This window comes from Dinoponera quadriceps, unplaced genomic scaffold (assembly GCF_001313825.1).
Source record: "Dinoponera quadriceps isolate SergipeBrazil2010 unplaced genomic scaffold, ASM131382v1 scaffold1114, whole genome shotgun sequence".
NCBI lineage: Eukaryota > Metazoa > Arthropoda > Insecta > Hymenoptera > Formicidae > Dinoponera > Dinoponera quadriceps.
Window position 1 is genome coordinate 150,378 of NW_014555649.1, and position 17,724 is coordinate 168,101.

The window sequence follows — 17,724 nt, forward strand, 5'->3', positions numbered from 1 at the left end:
ATTTTTTGCCGAGGTACGTCAACACGGCCGATTTTGTCGTCCGTAACAACAGAGAGAGAGAGAGAGAGAGAGAGAGAGAGAGAGAGAGAGAGAGAGAGAGAGAGAGAGAGAGAGGGAGAAAAGAGAGNGAGAGAGAGAGAGAGAGAGAGAGAAAGAGAGAGAGAGAGGGAGAAAAGAGAGCGCGAGATACGAGATGAAAACTTCGCTGTGTAATAATGTATAATTTATATACTGTTATATACAAAATTAAATACATACATACGCGAAGGAAGATTCGCGATTTTTTGTCACGATCTTATTTTTGCGATTTCATTTTCGCAAATAATAGGGAGAGAATCACCCGACGACCCATCTATCTCGGAGATAGGGTTCGCAACGGGTTGTGAAAAGATTGAACATCACGAGTCTTCCCTCGCGCATATATATGAGCGGGCATCAACTTGTAAAAGAGAGATCGGTAATATTCCTTGTAGAAAAATACATCGCTTTTTTGAAGGAACAACGGAGCGCGAGTTCGTTGTCGAAGAAAACATGTTGCAATCTCTGCTTTCGCATATTGATGAGCAAACTGATCCCCTTAAAGAGACATGCGCGCGTGTATATATATATATATATATATATAGAGAGAGAGAGAGAGAGAGAGAGAGAGAAAGAGAGAGAGAGAGAGAGAGAGAAAGAGAGACGTATATAAAATTTATAAATTACAAAAACCTTAAAATTTAAGTCGACACGTCTGGTCTGGCAATCGACGCTATAAATAGAAACCTCGGTCTTCAGCGAGGTTTTCACCGATAATACTTTTATTGTGTGTGCTATCTTTAATTTAAATATATTTATATAAATGAGACGACACGTGATCGACGGATAACGAGACGACAATCTTCAGGAATCACACGCCGTTGTCGGACATCTAATCGTTGATGATGGTGATGACTAATTTATGTTCCGGCCAAGAGAATGTCTTTGGCAATTGAATCTGCAACAGAATCGATTAATCAGCGCACGTGAAGTACCGATGTCAGTCGATATAAGTAGGAACCGAGGGAACGTTTCAAGATCCTTCGCCGTTCGGAGAACAGCGAGATCCTGAAACACGCGCCTGTGTGTTTCCCAATTACCCAGAAATGATCTCAAACGACGCAATTACCTTATCCGGCGTGTTCAGGACCTGGAACTCTTGGGCCATTCTTTCGTACAGTTCTTCCGAGAGAAGTACCTGCAGCCACGGTCCTTGAAGAACGTACGGTTTCTCCTTAGCGACTAATGTGCCGGTAACCGACGGTGCCACTATCGTGACGGCCGAGTGCGACAGTATGGACTTGAAGGTGAAATGCCTGCCGTGCATAACGCGGCCCCTGCAACATTGCATTGTTATTCATCGGTCACTAACGACGTGTGCCCGAGGCGCGACAACGACGACGGTCAACCTTATCGCTAACGGCAGCAACGAGCCGGCCTCGAGGTTGAACGTAAGGTGCAAGCCGGACAGGATTTTAATACTGCCCTCGTCGGCGTCCTGCTCGCACGGCGACAGTCTCTCCGTCTTCACCACCGGCTTCACATCCTCCTGCTGCCTCTCGTCGTCGTCGGAATCGTTCCTCCGTTCTCTATATCTCTCCGCGCTCTTGTCGCCCGTGATCTGCACCCACCTATCATTGAAACACCACATGTACCTTATTAAGTCCTCTCGCTTCTCGGAAAACAATCGTGACCTACAGCAGGCATCCGACATCCTGAATATTCGTTACACTCACCAACATTTGGCGGACACGCCACTCAGGTTCGACCCGTCTCTCTCGATGCCGCGCTGTATCTTCTCCGCTATGGAGGGATCGCTCTCCATAATGGAATGCATTCTCCGCATGTCTGTGATTAACCACGGCCCGCACTCCGGGGCACTCTTCAGCAAGTTAACGACGCCCAGACCGTTCCAGTGCTGGGCTGCTTGCAGCTCCTCGGAGGTGACACCGACGATCTGAACGAACGAGACCTGTTTACGAAAGCGAGGGTATAATTAGCAGATTGGTCTTCGGCATCTATTACAGCGAGCATCCGCATTGGTTACTAATATCGGTCCGCAATTAGAGACTAAAGGCTAAACGCAGCTGTCGAGTATACCGGTTTTAATCATAGACTCATCTGATTCCTGTTTCTTCTGAACTGAAGAATCAACGCGCTCACAGACGTTAATCCCGAAGTGGTCACGCGCGGATGACAAGTATCCTCCATTTTAAACTCCATTTTAAACTGACATTTTCAATGAAAAAAATTTCTTTAGAAAGTAATATTTATTTATATGGAACTAACAATCGTAAAAGATCTTATTTAAAAGGAAACCAATAAACCATTTTTAATTCTTTTTCTGAATTTAAGAGCAAAAGACAAATTAAGAACAAATTACGAGATCAATATTGTTTTGGAAATGATTTGTTTTAAGCATTAAGACACGATATAGAGGAATGGTAGAAATGAAATAGGCAGACTTATATAGCGAGATTCTGATATGGAAATAAAGAACTCTACAATAAATACTGGCGTAAACAGGAGAAAAATCTCTGTAGGCTATGTTAAAGCGCAATCGTAAGAGCATATAACAATAAATTGTGGAGACAAAAAGTATAGTATAATAAAGAAAATCTTAGAGCAAGGAAGGGGAATAAAATAAAAGCCAAAAGAGCAAAAATTAAGAACAATTTAAAACTTCGAAGGCAATTTAGTCATATATAGGCTTATATAGTATAGCAATTTATAGTCATATATAGGCATATATAGTATTGATACAAACTAAAGCTAAATTATAAAGATTAAGGAACATATAAGTCTTTGTATATTTATATTATTTGTATATTACTCAATAAAAACTAAAACGTAAGATAGATGTAAAACTCCCCCCTTTCAAAGACGAAAAAGGCAAGAAGTAAATATATTATATCTATCAATCACTAAGATATGATCACTAAGATATAAAAATAATCTATCATTTTTAAAGCAAATATTACGGTAATATGGACACCTGTCATCCGCGCGACCACAATAGAGTTAATAATAGAGCTGTAAACCTTTCGCCATGTACCTCGCCATGGGGAGTGGAAATCGACACTGGGAGCTGCGGGTCCCTGCCCATCAAGATCTGGGTGATGCGACCGCCTTCGCCATTCAGCGGAGCGTGCCAAGAGACGTGGTCGCCCGGCATCACCGTGTTTCCGGAACTGAAAACATACTTGGCCAATTGCTGCAACATGTTCGCCGGCCACGTGGGCGGCGTCGTCTCGCCCCTTTCGCGCGCCAGCCGGAAGGTAAACTCGAAGCCGAATCCGCTCGGACGACCCGGGCCGTTTTTAGGATGCAGCCGGCCATCTCCGTGCAAATCTGACAACCCTAAGCTGCGTTTCAACAGACAAAATGCAAAACGGTGAATATTATGCGAATAGTCTCCGTCGAGGAGAAATCACCAGTGCGACATGACGCGTATCTGGAATAAATTCAAGTTGGATAAATTTGAATTTATGAGAATACGTAGCTTACGTTGAATATATTCGACGCGAGGTAACAAATCTTCCTTCGCAAAGCCTCGTTAAGTCATTGAACGCAACGTCGGTATTGCTAAAAAGAAAACGTTGCGCATGGCGCGCGCGAGGAAAATGACCCGCACAGTTTCGCGGCCGCGAAAGAATCTCGGTAGTTTCGGTCAATGGCGACGTATAATTAGACGAGGCAGACGAAAAGGGGGAAGTCCGGCGCTTCTATTTCCGACATACCGCGCTTTAAACGACTTTGTTCTTCCTGCACCCTACGCGTTCCCTATATATAGAGAGAAACGAGTCGGAGTATTGGGACAGCTGGTTCGAAACTGAAGAAGCGAGGGTCGCTGGAGGGAGAAAAAAAAACACCGGCACCCTTTGGCGGAAGGTCATTCGTCATTCGGCGCACAGATTCCAATAGGAGACGTATCCGAGAGAGACGGCGAATCGGTCGCCTACGCACGTCAAGCATCTGCCATCACCGTCAATTTGCGCCCCAACGAAATTTAAATTAAATTCAGCCGAATACGCGCTACTTTCGCAAACACTTTTACTTCGATGAGGTTTAAATACGCGCCCGGCGTCCACAATTGGAAAACTCATCTTCCGATTATTATTCGAAAAAAGAAGTTTTCCCGTTGAAACTCATCGATACAAAAGTGTTGCAACCTTTCCAATTTGAGAATTTGAGAGATTTGTTCTGAAAAAAAAACAAATTATGTAAACAAAGAAAATGGTGCAATTTTCAGCGACTTGATTAGCTAATTCATGTTTACGAACTTGACAAATTTAACTTTCGAATCAGGAAAAGATGCCAAAAGAAATCGTTCCGGTCTTCACAGATTGAACCGTGTCTATTGTGCAACGAAACGGAAAGAATTTTTTTTGGAACAACCTGTAGAGAATTTACAGGACGAGAATTCTCACCTGATGTAGTGCCAGTGCGGAGGTACTCCAAGTTCGGGGCATCCTGGACTGGCGTACATACTGATGTAATCGAGGGGGTCAGGTCCTCCTAACCTGCGGGGAAAATTCAAATCAGCTGACAGGGCATCCGGTTTTACATGTACGCGAATAGGGGGAGACTAAATATAGTCTGGTAATCTTCGTTTCTCCACGAAGGGAGGAACGATAAAAAGAGTTTCCACGAGTGCTCCAGATCTTTGCGACGGCTCACGGAAGTTCACGGCGATTTTAATTTTGTTAAATCAAAATACAAAATTTAACTAATCAATCACCGTAAAATAAATCGCGATATCCCGCATAACACCCGGAAAACAATATTTCTACAAGCGATATCGTGCAGTACACGAGAGACACGAATTAATTAACCCTCTAACAACAAGGTGGATCTTCAGCGTATCCAGGAAGGTGGGGTCGGATCCGACCTCGTGCTGTTTTGTTCATTTTTATTCCAGGCTGCTGCCAACCGGAGGTTGGCACAACAAAGGGAGTATGCATTCTTCATATAATCATAAGATGGGTACAAAGTACCAAATGAATAAAAGAAATAAATAATATAACAGATATTATAAATAAATATTATATTACAAACAATATAAATGGATATTATAATAAACATTATAAATAGATAGATAAGTAATATAATAATAAATTAAAGAAATAAATAAATAATAACATGAAACATTCCTTAAGAAAAACAGCAGGTGTGTATTGTAAAATAAATGAAGCTGTGGGATCAATCTGGTCTCACCTTATCATCAGAAGGTTAAAAATTCAACAAAACGATTGTAACAAGTGCAATAATAATTCAAGAACAATATAAGAATCAAAACATAAGAAAACAATAATTGCTGAAGAGTTTCGAACAAGTACGACGTGTGCACGAATCGCCTCGTCGGGCACCGGAGTCACCGGTGCATCCGCCTCGCGAATTAATTGTTTACTCCCTGGCAGGACGAGTGGTTCATGAACGGCTTCCTCGACTTTCTCTCGGGCGAGAGCGAAGGGCGATTCCCCCTCGGCGTCGTCGAGTCGCGTGCTCACCAATATTTCACAACCGCCGTGACTGTCAGCGGATTGCATTGGTCGGGGTAGATCTGCCTGCAGAGGCTGTGCAAAGCGTCCAAACCCGGAGCTTGCGGCGATGGTGCCTGGATCGGCGGTGGTGGCGGCTGCTGCTGGTGATGGCCCGGCACAAAACACCTCGTCGTCAGGTCGTCGTGCTCGCGCATGTTCGCGACGTACATAGATAAATCCGCCGTGGATCCGCAGGAAGCGCGTGCTCGCCACGCCGAAGGCACTTTGTTTACGACACGACCGGACACGCACTCGCAACCCAACACACACGTAACGCACCAGCGTCAGCGGCCACTGGCGAGACAAAAGCACAATCGTACGCAAACAGGTATCGCGTAGATAAGAGAGACGGAGGAGCGTGGCGGAAATCCCTGGCAAACGCGCAGCGCCTCTGCAGGCGTTCTCGGGCGAGTCGGGGACGGATTTGCTCGTTTCGCCTGCGCTCCGCTACACTTCACACATGGCCGGTATTCATAGTTGGATCTTACATGTAAGATCATCTTAAGTTTATCTTCAGATGCTGTACGGCTCATTTCATTGGCTACGAACCATTTGAAGGTGAACGTGCCGCGCCACCAGCGTCGCATGTCTCTAGTCTTTAATTAGTAATTTCGAGTTCCAGAGCTTGGTAGATTTAATATAAGCGGCCTGTTCTTCATAACTGCACTGCTGAACTGGTGCAACAAGTTGAAGTGAGAAAACATATACTTGTCTCGCTTCAACTTATTGCTACTAGTTCAGCAGTGCAGCTGTAATGAACAGATGCCTCAGAAGTTATTCCTCATGCGGTGAAATTTCAGATAATATACGCAACTCGACAAGCTGGATTGCAATGATTGATCCCTGCCTTCCTCGAATGCCGATATAGCGCCGAGCAAAGAGTCGTCGTCCACTTGTGGCCGGCATAATACTGTGCCGATGCCACGACTGGTGACCCCGACGTGATCGTTAGTGTCGTGATGCCGCTGGATCATTTTTCGGTGCGACGTGAACTTCTTCCTACCGCCAGATATGACGACTTCTGCCGCCGAGACTGCACCGGCTCCTGGCTGCCACACGCGTAAAACGGTACCGAGGAAAATAGCCGACCACGTGGCCGCTTTCAGGTTTCTCTCTGACGGAAGACGCTAATTATGTATCGAGGAGAATAATCAACCGATTTACTATTTCTCGAGGATTCTCCTTCCTAGTACTTGACGTGATAAGTGAGTGATATAAATTGTAGCTTACGTGATCTACCGTTCGGAAACTATTTGCAACCGGGAGGTCTATTCTGCTCCTATCACCACTCACTCTGTTTTACCTTCCACCGGTGGAGTTCCCGAACGCAATCTAGAAAGGGTGATGAAAAAATCTCAGGGGGGCAGCGTAGGTGCGGGTGAGGGCAGGTTCAGTGACGTGAGTGTTCAACAGGTTCTGGCTGAATGTAAATTACAGGATGTACCGGCGTTGTTAAACCGTGGTGATAATTGACGCGAATTCGATTGATGTGAACGAACGTATCAATATCTGCCGGTAACTTGACAATATATGCGTTTCGTTTGTTGTTACGTGTATCAGAAAATATAACCCCTCAGTGTTCGCAGCACGTTTGTCACCTTGTCAATTGTTATTTCAGATTAGTCAGACGTCATGCCCGGTTGCGTGGCTGCGTGGTGCACGAATTCCTCCAGCAAGGGATTCAAAATGTGCAATTTCCCGCGGAACAAGGAGAGACGAGAAGCCTGGGTGAAGAATATGAACCGACAGGACTGGTCACCGACACCCCACTCGGCTTTATGCGAAGTACACGACACAACGCTTGTATTTGAATGTTGTATTCGTTCGGATGTTGGTATTGATGAGGACTGCTGGATTTTCAGGCGCACTTTGCATCAGACATGTGGGAAAAAGTGCGAATAGATGGCAAGAAAAAGCTGAAAGCTTGTGCCGTGCCCACAATATTTGTCACAAATTGCGTGTATATGTTTCTGAAAGAGAAAGAAAGGGACACCCCAATGAGGAGAAAAAATATCCTAGATTCAGTATCTATACTGCGGAAAAAATCGAGATATTCCACAAAGAAAGGTATATGGATGAATTATTATATATTGGGATTTAGTTATTTTCTAAGGAGAAGTGATTTGCAAAGATGTTGACTGTATAACAGGTGCTGAATTGCAAAAGGTATGTGACAGACAATTGCATAGGAAGCAAGTGACAAATAATGAGGAAACTAATAACAATAATGAGTTTAGAAATGTTTATGAAAATAATATAATGCAATTAGAAGAGTTAGGGAATATATCAAAGGATTTAAATGATCTATCTGGTTCTATAAACAATGGGACATGACAAAATTGATAGAAACAATGGAGTCTCTTTCAACCAAGAGGAAGCAATTGTGAAAAATAATGCAGATTCAGCATAAAAAAAGAAAATGAAAATATTAGATCAACTTAACATATATTATCAAGGACGAAGAGAAGATTAAACAGCTGGAGGAAGAAGAGAGACTACACAAAGTTATCACTTTTGAATGATAAATCTTTGATACTACTCGAAGTAACACAGAGTATTTAAACAATAGGTAATTATATGGAAAAGGTTACACTTCTCTTTATATAGTTTTCAAATATATTATAAAGGGTAAAATTCTGAATCGATTTGTTTCTATGAACCATATGGGGGTTACATATAGTTTTCGAGATATATCGCTTTAAAATACCGGAATTTTACGTTGGAATATGGTAAATATTTACATAAGGCCAACCCTCTCAATCAACGATCTTGACATATATTATTAATATCAGGACTTCTCTTACAGTAAGGAGAATTGTAAAAGTTGGAGAATCCTAAGTCCTTCGGAGTAAGTTGACAACTACAACACCGACGAGGAGACGAAATTCATGGAGATGGAATCATTTCAGAGTAATACCCCGTGTTACGCTAACCCGACTTGCGCGAAGTCAGAGTTACGCGATTGACAATTTCTTCGCTTCCCCCCCACCACTCATCTCCCGTTTATTGCGAGGCGGCAGGTACGCACTTGCAGCTTTCATAAACGTGTCTCAGGCGCGCGAACGCAAATTGTTTCTGGCATCTTTGTGTTGCCAGAACTTCTTTACTAGATTTTATGAAGCCATCTACTTCAAAATAATCTTTTTTTTACTTCACTTAAAACTTATTTTTTAAATTATGTTGTAAGAAACACCTTTGATTACTATTAGTATTAATAAATTAGTATCAATAAATTAGTGTTCTCTTTATAAACCTGCTATCAAAGAACCAATTATTCCAGGTTAGTATGTACATATTTATATGAAAATTTGTACCCTGACTTTACGCATTTTTGACTTACGTTATAGTAATATTATCAGAATATTATTAAAATATTACGTCTGATATTTTAAGAATGTGCCCAAAATATTATTTGATATTAAATAATATTATGCGCTTATAGAGTAATATTTAACACGTTGACTGCCACGGAACTTTCCACGATTCTGGTCTAAGAAGCCAATTTAATTTAATCAAGTAATGAAGCGACGTGATAACTCGTAGTTGGCGTTCTGGGCAAGTAAACAACCTACGAGATATCTCGTAGTTGGCAGTCAACGTATTAATATTCATTCTTATTCCTAATATATGTTCTATTGTGATTGCGATAGTGTGTATTGTGCTTAGTACACACACACACACACACACACACAATTAGTATCTATAATTTTTACTCATATAGAAGTGATGAGATCGCAAAAGTAACAACAGTAATAGTCGCTCGAATTGGCACACCATTTGTATATCGCCTGTGTACCAGAAGTGATTCAGTTGGTCATATATATATATATATATATATATTCTTATATTATGTACGCATATATAATGAGTTTCAGACTGCAAAACACTGGAATTATTGAAAATAAAATATATAAATGTAAAAGGTGATGATATAAATATGAATAGTCTTGAGGATTTTTAATAAAAAAATATAAAATTTTCACATACATATACACGACACACACAGAAACGCACACATATACAATTGTAGATATAAAATATGTTGCATGTGTACATTGAAGTTTATTTATTTCCTGTTTGTCCTATTTGTTTCCTGTTGTTTGCTGAAATTAATATAACTACGAGTTCTATAATTTTCTTCTCTTCGTATGATTTTTTTATAATTATCTAAATTATTTTATGGGTAAATAAGGGCACTCCTTGTATCAAAATTTGTTTCTCAAGGCTGGGTTGTTCCTATACGTAGTGCTAGCTGATGAAACCGAATAGGAACACTTCTTATCATATTATTTATTACTTCTTTATTACCTTAATTTTCCCTAAAGTGTTGTCAATGATTTTACTTGAAACATTCTTAATTATGTTTAATTGGCTCAATTTACATATTTTCATTTCCATTCGTTAGAAAAATATTATAAAAATAATAGGAAAGTATTAAAAAAACAAATTTCATTGGAATACATTCCATTAAAACCGATTCCCGACCAAAATTCCGTCTCCCGGCAGAATTTTGGTCGACGTCCACCGAAATTGGTGGTTTCGACGCGCGGCGACCGATTCTTCAGGTTCCGGTCGCCGCGAACGCTGCGACGGGCTTCGCCGTTCCGCAACAGCAGAAGTTCTGCATTATCGACAACAGCTCCTTTATCTCACGATATATTTCGACCAGTCAAGTATCTGCGATACCTCGCGAAATCCTCGAGTCCAGTTTATTCGACGCGTCACGTAGTTTCGTGACGCGCGTCCGGCGAATCGAAAAATTCATTCGGTAAATTCGCAAATAACACATACACACACATACACACACACAACAAGCGCGTCACGTCCCAAAAGATACGGGTTGCGCGCGGCGAGGAGACGGGGGGGGAGGAGCAGGAGGGAGTAAATGCCGGTCGTCGAGCGAACAGTTCCGGCGTGTCGCAACGGTGCTTCAGAGACGCACCGGCTTCGCGTATGTTCCCCGAGAGTCAGTCCGTAGCCAGATTCGGCCGGCAGCAGCAGCGGTATCATCTCGCAGTGCGCGCAAGCGTGACTTGGAATTTACAAGATGGCGGAGCGCAGGAAAAGCAGGAAGCGCAAAAACGTAAGCGTCGCATATGGCTCGCGTGTATTCGCGACGTACGACTCGCGGCGCGATCGTGATCGTCGTCGGCCGACACGAAATGCGACGCACGCACGCTTGTCACGCACCTCGTTCCCGCGACCCCGAGGATATTCGTGTCGGCGCGCCGACGAGCGCGCTACTCCAGATGACGTAGACACAAAAACAGGCGTACCGCTCGCGCCGGAGAATCTCGCGCAAGCTGACCCTTCGTGTCAGTCCAATCCCGCGGAGGGCAATGTACGACGTGCGACGCACATCGTCCGTCACCCGGTCGGTCCCTCTCGGTCTTCGTCTGATGCGAGTCGTTGTTGTCTGTTGTGACAGGAAGTAGCCAGTTTAGACCCTAAGGTCGCACAGGACAAACCGTCCAAGGAGGAGTACTCGGTGGCTAAGTGGATCCGCAACAATGTACCGTCGAAGAAGACCAAGTTCGACAGGACCCACAATGTCGAGTACTTCACCGGGTCGAGGGCCGTCGACGCCTTGCTGGAAAGCTCACCCTGGAGCTCGGTGTTCGAGAACCGCAAACAAGTCTCCCAGTTCTTGGACCAGATGTTGAGGCACAAGTTCTTTCACAGGGCGAAGAAGGTGGTGATATCGGAGGAAGAACTCAACAAAATGCGGGGTATTAAGAAGAAGACGACCAAGGATACCAAGGAGGAGAGGAAAGAAGGAGATAAGGAGAAAAAGGAAAAGGAAAAGGAGAAGGAGAAGGAGAAGGAAGAACCCAAAGAGAACAAAGACATGGCTGTGGTGAAGGATGAGAAGGATGAGGAAAAGTCTGATGATCAAAAGAAGTCCAAGAAAAAGCCAAAAGTAAGTACGAGGAGCAGTCAGAGAAACTTCCGGAAACAGCCATGCTACGACTTAGCTCAAATTTTGTAAATAGTTTTTTTTTTCAGAAAATAAGTATCCCAAAGTATCCTAAAGATTCTTGAGAACTTGAAAAGCAAGCCACTTTTTTTTTACATTTTCTCAACTTTTTCTTGCTGTTTTGTACTTGTAAATTACTAACCAAATAATGCGAATAATATTATGCATAGACAAGGAACATTCGCAATTTGTTAAGAAAATAAAATATATTTGTTACGTATATGAAAGTCTGCGAACTAAGAATCAAACTTGGAAATCGAGAGTATAAGTGTTGTGTTTAACGGAGCAACGAGATACAGTTATGATTTTGACATATGTTGTTAAAGTCATCATTCTGAATAACGCTGAAAGTTGAGGCTGTCGCTCATTGTTCGTTAAAGAATTGTTAATAAAAGTTTCAGTTGTTCTGGTTATGTTTAAATCTTTTAACTTGCTAAAATGAGACTATTTTATACTGAAATAATAGATGCTGAGAATATTAGTAAAAATCCCTATACAAGGTTTAGGAACTTTGAAACTATTCGGTCTCCATGAGTCTTATCTCCTCATCGGTGTTCTCATTTGTGAACTTGCCCCGAAAGACTTGGGATTTTCGAATTTTTCTTATTGCAAAAGAAGTTACAATGTGGAATGGGAAGGGCTTTATCTCCGATCTGGGGGTTGAGAGGGCAAAGTTATGCGCCCATAATTTCTTATATATACATTTCCGCAAATTACCTTCCCATTTAACTTATTTGTTTAATAATTTTTCGATAAACGATGAACGATAGCTAATACTTCCAAATATTACTCCGGATCATGACTTTTACATTATATGGTTAGAACTATTGCAAGGCAATATGTTAACATACACAAAAGAATGTTAAATTTGGGAAAAACGTTAGAGAGAAAAGATATTTACTTTTCGAATCGCCGAGAATCCTTTTGAGATACTTATTCTCTATCCAAAAAAGAAGCCTATTTACAAGATTTGAGCTAAATCGGGACACGGCCGTTTTCGGAGGAACAGCCAAAGCCGATTTTCTCGTGTCCGTTGAACGCGACTCTACTCTCAATTCTTAACGTAGAAAAATTAAACGCGTATCTTTGATTGCAGGTAAGACTAGAGATGCACATGGAACAATACTTTGTAGATTGTAATGACGCATACGTGTGGATATATGAGCCAATTCCTGTGTATTACTGGTTCTTCGGCACGCTTGTAGTCTTAGGAGCAATAGCAGTCTGCCTCTTCCCACTTTGGCCGTTGACCATTCGTCACGGAGTGTATTACCTGAGCGTCGCGGCCGCAGGATTCCTCGTATTTATATTAGCATTGGCAATTATCAGAATGATCGTGTTCTGTCTTCTGTGGGTACCCACGTTAGGTAGATGCCACCTGTGGCTGCTGCCCAACTTAACGGCCGATGTCGGCTTCTTCGCATCTTTCTGGCCGTTATATCAGGTTGGTATCAGACCTTTCTCGGGCCGGTGGTTTCGTCCATAATGAACTTACGAGCTGATCGTAAATCTAACGCAAGATTCTAACGCAGATCTAACGCAAAAATATACTTACAGTACGAGTACTACGGCTCCACGTCCGGCGATAAGAAAGTCAGTAAAAAGAGAAGAAAGAAAGATAAGGATTCCGACTCCGAGGACGCGACGTTGATTCAGTCGTAAGTTTCGCGCGTTATTGGCCTACCTAAGTTGAACCGTCGTTCGAACAGTCGTTCGATATGCGTGTTAAGTAACAATTTTCCATCGGATTACCTCGAGTCATTTCGATGATGAGTATAAACGACAGCGTACTATGGCTATAATATTAGGATTAGAAAGATATATATCGAGTTCAGTTCGATACACTGTTATTTACACGTGCCACTAAAATATAGTTCAAAATAAAATTGCCAGTTGGTATGTGTATTGAATGGTCGGTGTAACCAAGGCCGTTATTCTAGTTTAAACCGGTTATTTGATACGCGTGGCAACTAGTAACTTTTTATCTGACCTTTTTCATCAGTGAAATGCTTCGATATCGGCTTTATATTGTACTAAGTTGTCTCCTTGATGCAATTAGACCAGCTTGGTACATAATATCAAACGATCGGTATAAACTAGCACACCGGCTGTCAAATTGGATGCACGTTTTGTGTGAGACATCTTCAATGGTATGTTTCGTCCTCAGGGAAGAGAAATCCGAGGAAATGCGGGAATCACCCAAGGAGGAGGAGGAGGCGCAAATGGAGGAGGAACCATCGCCCAGCACGGAAAGGAAGGACTCGTGCGACTCCGCCGAAGCTGAGGAAGGCAGCGAAGAGGGTTCGGAGAGCGAGAAGTCGAACACGGGTCGGGACTTTGTTATGGTTTAGGGCCGGGAGAATACTAGGCAATAGACAGCTTCACATGCTGAAACAGACAGCTCTTAATTGTCGCATTAATAATCGCTGAAACCGATATATGCTTACGTTCGAACATGAATGTGCAATTCTAAAATTATCGAGGCTCACATTTCGGTGAGCGAGAAAACGGTTTACGATAAGCGTGTTAACAAACCGCATCGTATTGCGCGCGAATTCAACCCCTCAACTGCCGAATATTTATTTGTTATTCCTTTGATTCGGTTGCGTCATCGTGGAATTGTTTAACCAACGATAACAAAAAATCCGTTCCAGGCTTCAGCGAGCGAGGACTGTGGCAGTTGATGGCTTGAAAATGGCTCGATCTTAGTGAATTCTCCGGGTTCGTTGCATTCGAAAGGAAAGAAGAGATGCACGAATTAGGATGGCAGTGTTTGGAAAATAATATGTAATATCGGAAATTACTCGGTTTTCTCAGAAGTTTTGTCTGGATATCACATTTATACGCTCTACCTGTCACATTTCTATATCTAAGCTTGTACGTATCTTCTTTCCTTTCTATTGATTTGCAAAATCCCCGAGCCCTCGTAATATTTTTAACGACTGCATTTAAGTACGGCTGGAGGAGCGAACGGAAGAGAGAGAGAAAAAAAAGATCGTTCGTGTGTGATTTTCTGAGCGCAAGAGACGACCTCGCGCGGCCGACGCGTGTTGTAAAGTACTGTCTGTAGAAATATGAACGTAACAAGGCGTGTTTTATTCTACATATATATGTATATATATGTATATGTATATATATATATACATATACATGTATATGTGTGTGTATATATATATATATATATATATATATATATATGTGCGTGCGTGCATGCGTGTGTGTGTGTATGTAATTCGAGGAGAATCATGTTATCCTTTAAACGTGTAATCGCGTTTTCTCGCGAAGGTACGTTTGGTTTCTGTTGAATAAATTGAATACTCGTTCGAAGTCTTCAATCTCTCAACGAGCTTGATGTGTCTACCGACGAAACGTAAAACAATTGTAGTTAGGCGAGATCCATCATGTTCTCGCCATTGGGTGTATGTGCGCGCGCGCGCGCGTGTGTGTGTGTGTGAGAAAGAGAAAATCTCTATATCCCCCGGGGGAAAAATCATTTAGCTGGAAGAATGAAATCTTTACGGGTACAAACTTCAACCGGTGTCTCCATCGTTTCGCCCTGTCTAGCGCGAGTTCCTTTTTTAGCAGAAATAAATAAGTCCACACCTCACGAAGGAATTTATCCCGACGTTTAATAACAAAGAAAGAGAAAGAAAGAAAGAGAGATAGAGAGAGAGAGATTGTAATTTATATTCTTATGTGTAATTTCTCCAAATAATATTTAGTATTATTGTTATTCTCATTTGACGACGCGACGACGAAACATTTTTCGTATCGATGTGGAATATACCACTCGTGATTTTACCTGTATTTCGAAATAGAGAATAAAATAAAGCGTTATCTATATGGAGCAGTCGTTGATATAAAATGTACGGCAGCGACGCGTCGCGTCACGGATAACTGGCCTTGCAGGTGATCTCGCGCAGCATCGCGTTGCACATGGCCGCGTACGGATTCAGGGCGACCAATTGCGACCTGGCGAAATTCGAGCCTGCCTTGGCCGCTCGACTGAAGTCCTCCGTCGCCTTCTCGTCCCGCTCCATCCAGCGATAAAGGGCGCCGCGCTGACAGAGCGCCTGGACGCCGGCTTTCCCTTTCCCTCCGCTCAGTTCCACCGCCAGATGCAGGTCCTTCAAAGCTTCTACGAGGAGAAAATTGGACATTTCTCAGCGCGACCACCTTCACGTATACACCCGGAGATTTACACGCTTGAGACTTGACGTTACATCGCGAGATACCTTCGTGCCGATTCGCCAAACGTAACGCCTGCGCCCTGTCGTTCAGGATCGCCGATGACTCGGGTGCCTTCGTCAGGGCTTCGTCGAAAAGTCGAAAGGACTCGTCGAAGTTCTTCGCTTCCGCACACACTATTGCCCTTTTCACCGTGTCCAGCACCTGCGGCTCCAAGCAGTCATCCTCGAGAGCAGCGGTCGTCTCTGAAAGACGTGAGGAAAAGTATCGTTAGAGAAATATCAGAAGATGTTGAATAAAATTGTCGTTCTCAAAAGCTCACGCTTTTATGTATCTCGTAGAAGAACGCGCAGTAACGAGTTATTTTCCTGTTTCTTTTCTGCGCAGCGGCGTAACCTTGAGAGTTACACGATAACAGGAGAATTTATTTGTCGCACGAGCGCGACGGTTTCTTACATATTCATGACGTTCCGGATTTCTCGCGTGAGAGCTAATTGCACCGGCGAGCACACTTTGTGCGACAGACTTTGTGCGGTTAGCCGCGAGAGTCTTAAGCGCTCGGCGATCTTTCGAGGGAGGCCGCGCAGCGTCTGCGGTTTGAATCGAGTCCAATCGTTGTGACGAATGTCTCGTCTGCGGGCAATGTAAAATCTGCTAATTATCACAGTACTGACATTATTATTACTGTGTACCACTGAGAGAATTCAATTACGGAGTTTTAATATGTTACGTTTAACAGATACTACATTAAACTGCATATTCAAACAAGATAACTTTCACCCCAGATAGCACAAACATCAAGTCATTATTTGAAATTTGTCCCATGTGAGACGCCCAGATTTAAATTTAGACGAATTTGAATATTTTTCAGTTGAATCACATGATATATCCCAGCAAATGCCAAGCATCAGTTACGTTATACTTATGCAGGGTTGGTAAATTAATTTAAGTTAGCAATTGGAAGTTAGTTACGCGAGACTATACATATAAACCTAACTTAACTATTCTTGTTCTAAATTATACATGTATATAGTTTTGTATAATTAAGCTTTAACTTTAATAAGTTAATTTTAACTCAACTTTTAATTAGTTTTTATTTAGGTTACTTTAACTTAACTAAATTAATTGTATAGGCCATTAACATCTAACTTCAAAAAAGAAGTTGGTTTACCCAATCTTCTATCTACGTTACAATTTCTCATCCGGATGATTTCTTTATCGCCAATAGATAACGAGAATCTACCTGATATTGCAGAATTTCTACACCACATTCTATGATCCAGGACAGTTTTGAGTCGGGTAAACACATTTTATTACGTCGAAAATATCTGTCGTGAAATTTTGAACGTATTTTTCTCACAATTAGGTTTTTCCAGTTTTACCACGATTTCTAAAAAATAAAAAGACATATCGGAATAATTTTTTTTTCTTGATATATTTCTATTTAAATTCTCTATAAACTACACCTAAGAATTGCTAGAAAAATTTCTCTTACTTCTAAAAATGGACAAAAAGTCGAAAAATTTCGAAGAAATGTGGTTTTTGGAGTACCAGTTTTTCAATAAATGTTATTTCTCCTGTTTCAGAGATTTAATCGATAAAGAATTTATTTAAAAAAGAATGCCGTTTACAGCTTTTCAAAATTTCATAGTAGGATTGAAAATTTTTTTGTATATAGATGTGGATGTTTAGTAATGTAAAATGTGGGCATATATTGATTGTTCTGGAGCTGACAAAAATAAATATATTTGCAATTTTGGCAAATAACTTTTTTTAACAAGGTTATTTAAAAATTTTTTTTTTAAGATAAAAAACTGAATAATCAATAATTTAAGTTGAGTTTAAAAGTTTATTCGTTTTGTAGAAAGTGTCCCGATAGTCTGTATTTATTTTCTGACAAGTCAGTATCTATAATATATAAAAATTTCACGGTTATATTTATTGTTGTTCCTTCTAAGAATTCATTTTGAATAAATACATAAATTTATAACATAATAC

At 41.6% G+C, this 17,724-nt stretch overlaps 4 protein-coding genes across 8 annotated transcripts in view; 2 read left to right on the plus strand and 2 right to left on the minus strand.

Annotated features, from left to right (window-relative positions):
- Nucleotides 1–218: 218 nt before the first annotated feature.
- On the minus strand, nt 219–6,448 carry LOC106745107 (suppressor of fused homolog). 2 transcript variants are annotated; one of them, XM_014620387.1, is made up of 8 exons: nt 6,376–6,448; nt 5,529–6,235; nt 4,449–4,541; nt 3,074–3,383; nt 1,755–1,990; nt 1,428–1,649; nt 1,148–1,355; nt 219–976 (listed from the first exon to the last, which is right to left on the minus strand). In XM_014620387.1, the coding sequence occupies exons 2-8, from the start codon at nt 5,729–5,731 to the stop codon at nt 911–913; spliced, it is 1,338 nt and encodes a 445-aa protein (XP_014475873.1). In that variant the 5' UTR covers nt 5,732–6,235; nt 6,376–6,448; the 3' UTR covers nt 219–910. The 2 variants fall into 2 exon arrangements, with proteins under 2 accessions (XP_014475873.1, XP_014475874.1); XM_014620388.1 differs by having other exon boundaries at nt 5,529–6,157; nt 6,376–6,423.
- On the plus strand, nt 6,407–8,980 carry LOC106745108 (THAP domain-containing protein 4-like). Of its 4 annotated transcripts, none has more exons than XM_014620392.1 (6): nt 6,411–6,766; nt 6,880–7,076; nt 7,180–7,346; nt 7,424–7,628; nt 7,711–8,130; nt 8,368–8,980. In XM_014620392.1, exons 3-5 carry the CDS (start codon nt 7,194–7,196, stop codon nt 7,893–7,895), a joined length of 543 nt encoding a protein of 180 aa, XP_014475878.1. In that variant the 5' UTR covers nt 6,411–6,766; nt 6,880–7,076; nt 7,180–7,193; the 3' UTR covers nt 7,896–8,130; nt 8,368–8,980. The 4 variants fall into 4 exon arrangements, with proteins under 4 accessions (XP_014475879.1, XP_014475878.1, XP_014475877.1 ...); XM_014620391.1 differs by having other exon boundaries at nt 6,411–6,667; nt 6,787–7,076; XM_014620393.1 differs by having other exon boundaries at nt 6,407–6,959.
- A 1,237-nt stretch (nt 8,981–10,217) lies between these two features.
- Nucleotides 10,218–14,713, plus strand: LOC106745105 (translocation protein SEC62). Its single transcript, XM_014620385.1, has 5 exons — nt 10,218–10,644; nt 10,990–11,481; nt 12,635–12,982; nt 13,096–13,196; nt 13,706–14,713. The coding sequence occupies exons 1-5, from the start codon at nt 10,609–10,611 to the stop codon at nt 13,887–13,889; spliced, it is 1,161 nt and encodes a 386-aa protein (XP_014475871.1). The 5' UTR covers nt 10,218–10,608; the 3' UTR covers nt 13,890–14,713.
- Nucleotides 14,714–17,724, minus strand: part of LOC106745106 (tetratricopeptide repeat protein 36 homolog) — a 4,346-nt gene continuing 1,335 nt past the window's right edge. The window contains exons 2-3 of the mRNA XM_014620386.1: nt 15,774–15,971; nt 14,714–15,676 (exon numbers count right to left, since the gene is read on the minus strand). Coding sequence (XP_014475872.1) covers nt 15,426–15,676; nt 15,774–15,971 — 449 coding nt within the window. The 3' untranslated portion in view covers nt 14,714–15,425. The remainder of the gene's footprint in view (nt 15,677–15,773; nt 15,972–17,724) is intronic.

Coding starts and splice junctions, on each gene's coding strand:
- LOC106745107 (XM_014620387.1), bottom strand. CDS start 5,731: ATGTACGTCGCGAACATGCGCGAGCACGACGACCTGACGACGAGGTGT. Junction 3,384..4,448: donor CCGCACTGGCACTACATCAG/GTGAGAATTCTC, acceptor GTTGAAACGCAG/CTTAGGGTTGTCAGATTTGC. Junction 977..1,147: donor TCCTGAACACGCCGGATAAG/GTAATTGCGTCG, acceptor ATTCTGTTGCAG/ATTCAATTGCCAAAGACATT.
- LOC106745108 (XM_014620393.1), top strand. CDS start 7,194: ATGCCCGGTTGCGTGGCTGCGTGGTGCACGAATTCCTCCAGCAAGGGA. Junction 7,347..7,423: donor CCCACTCGGCTTTATGCGAA/GTACACGACACA, acceptor CTGGATTTTCAG/GCGCACTTTGCATCAGACAT. Junction 7,629..7,710: donor GAGATATTCCACAAAGAAAG/GTATATGGATGA, acceptor ACTGTATAACAG/GTGCTGAATTGCAAAAGGTA.
- LOC106745105 (XM_014620385.1), top strand. CDS start 10,609: ATGGCGGAGCGCAGGAAAAGCAGGAAGCGCAAAAAC. Junction 11,482..12,634: donor AGTCCAAGAAAAAGCCAAAA/GTAAGTACGAGG, acceptor CTTTGATTGCAG/GTAAGACTAGAGATGCACAT. Junction 13,197..13,705: donor GACGCGACGTTGATTCAGTC/GTAAGTTTCGCG, acceptor TTTCGTCCTCAG/GGAAGAGAAATCCGAGGAAA.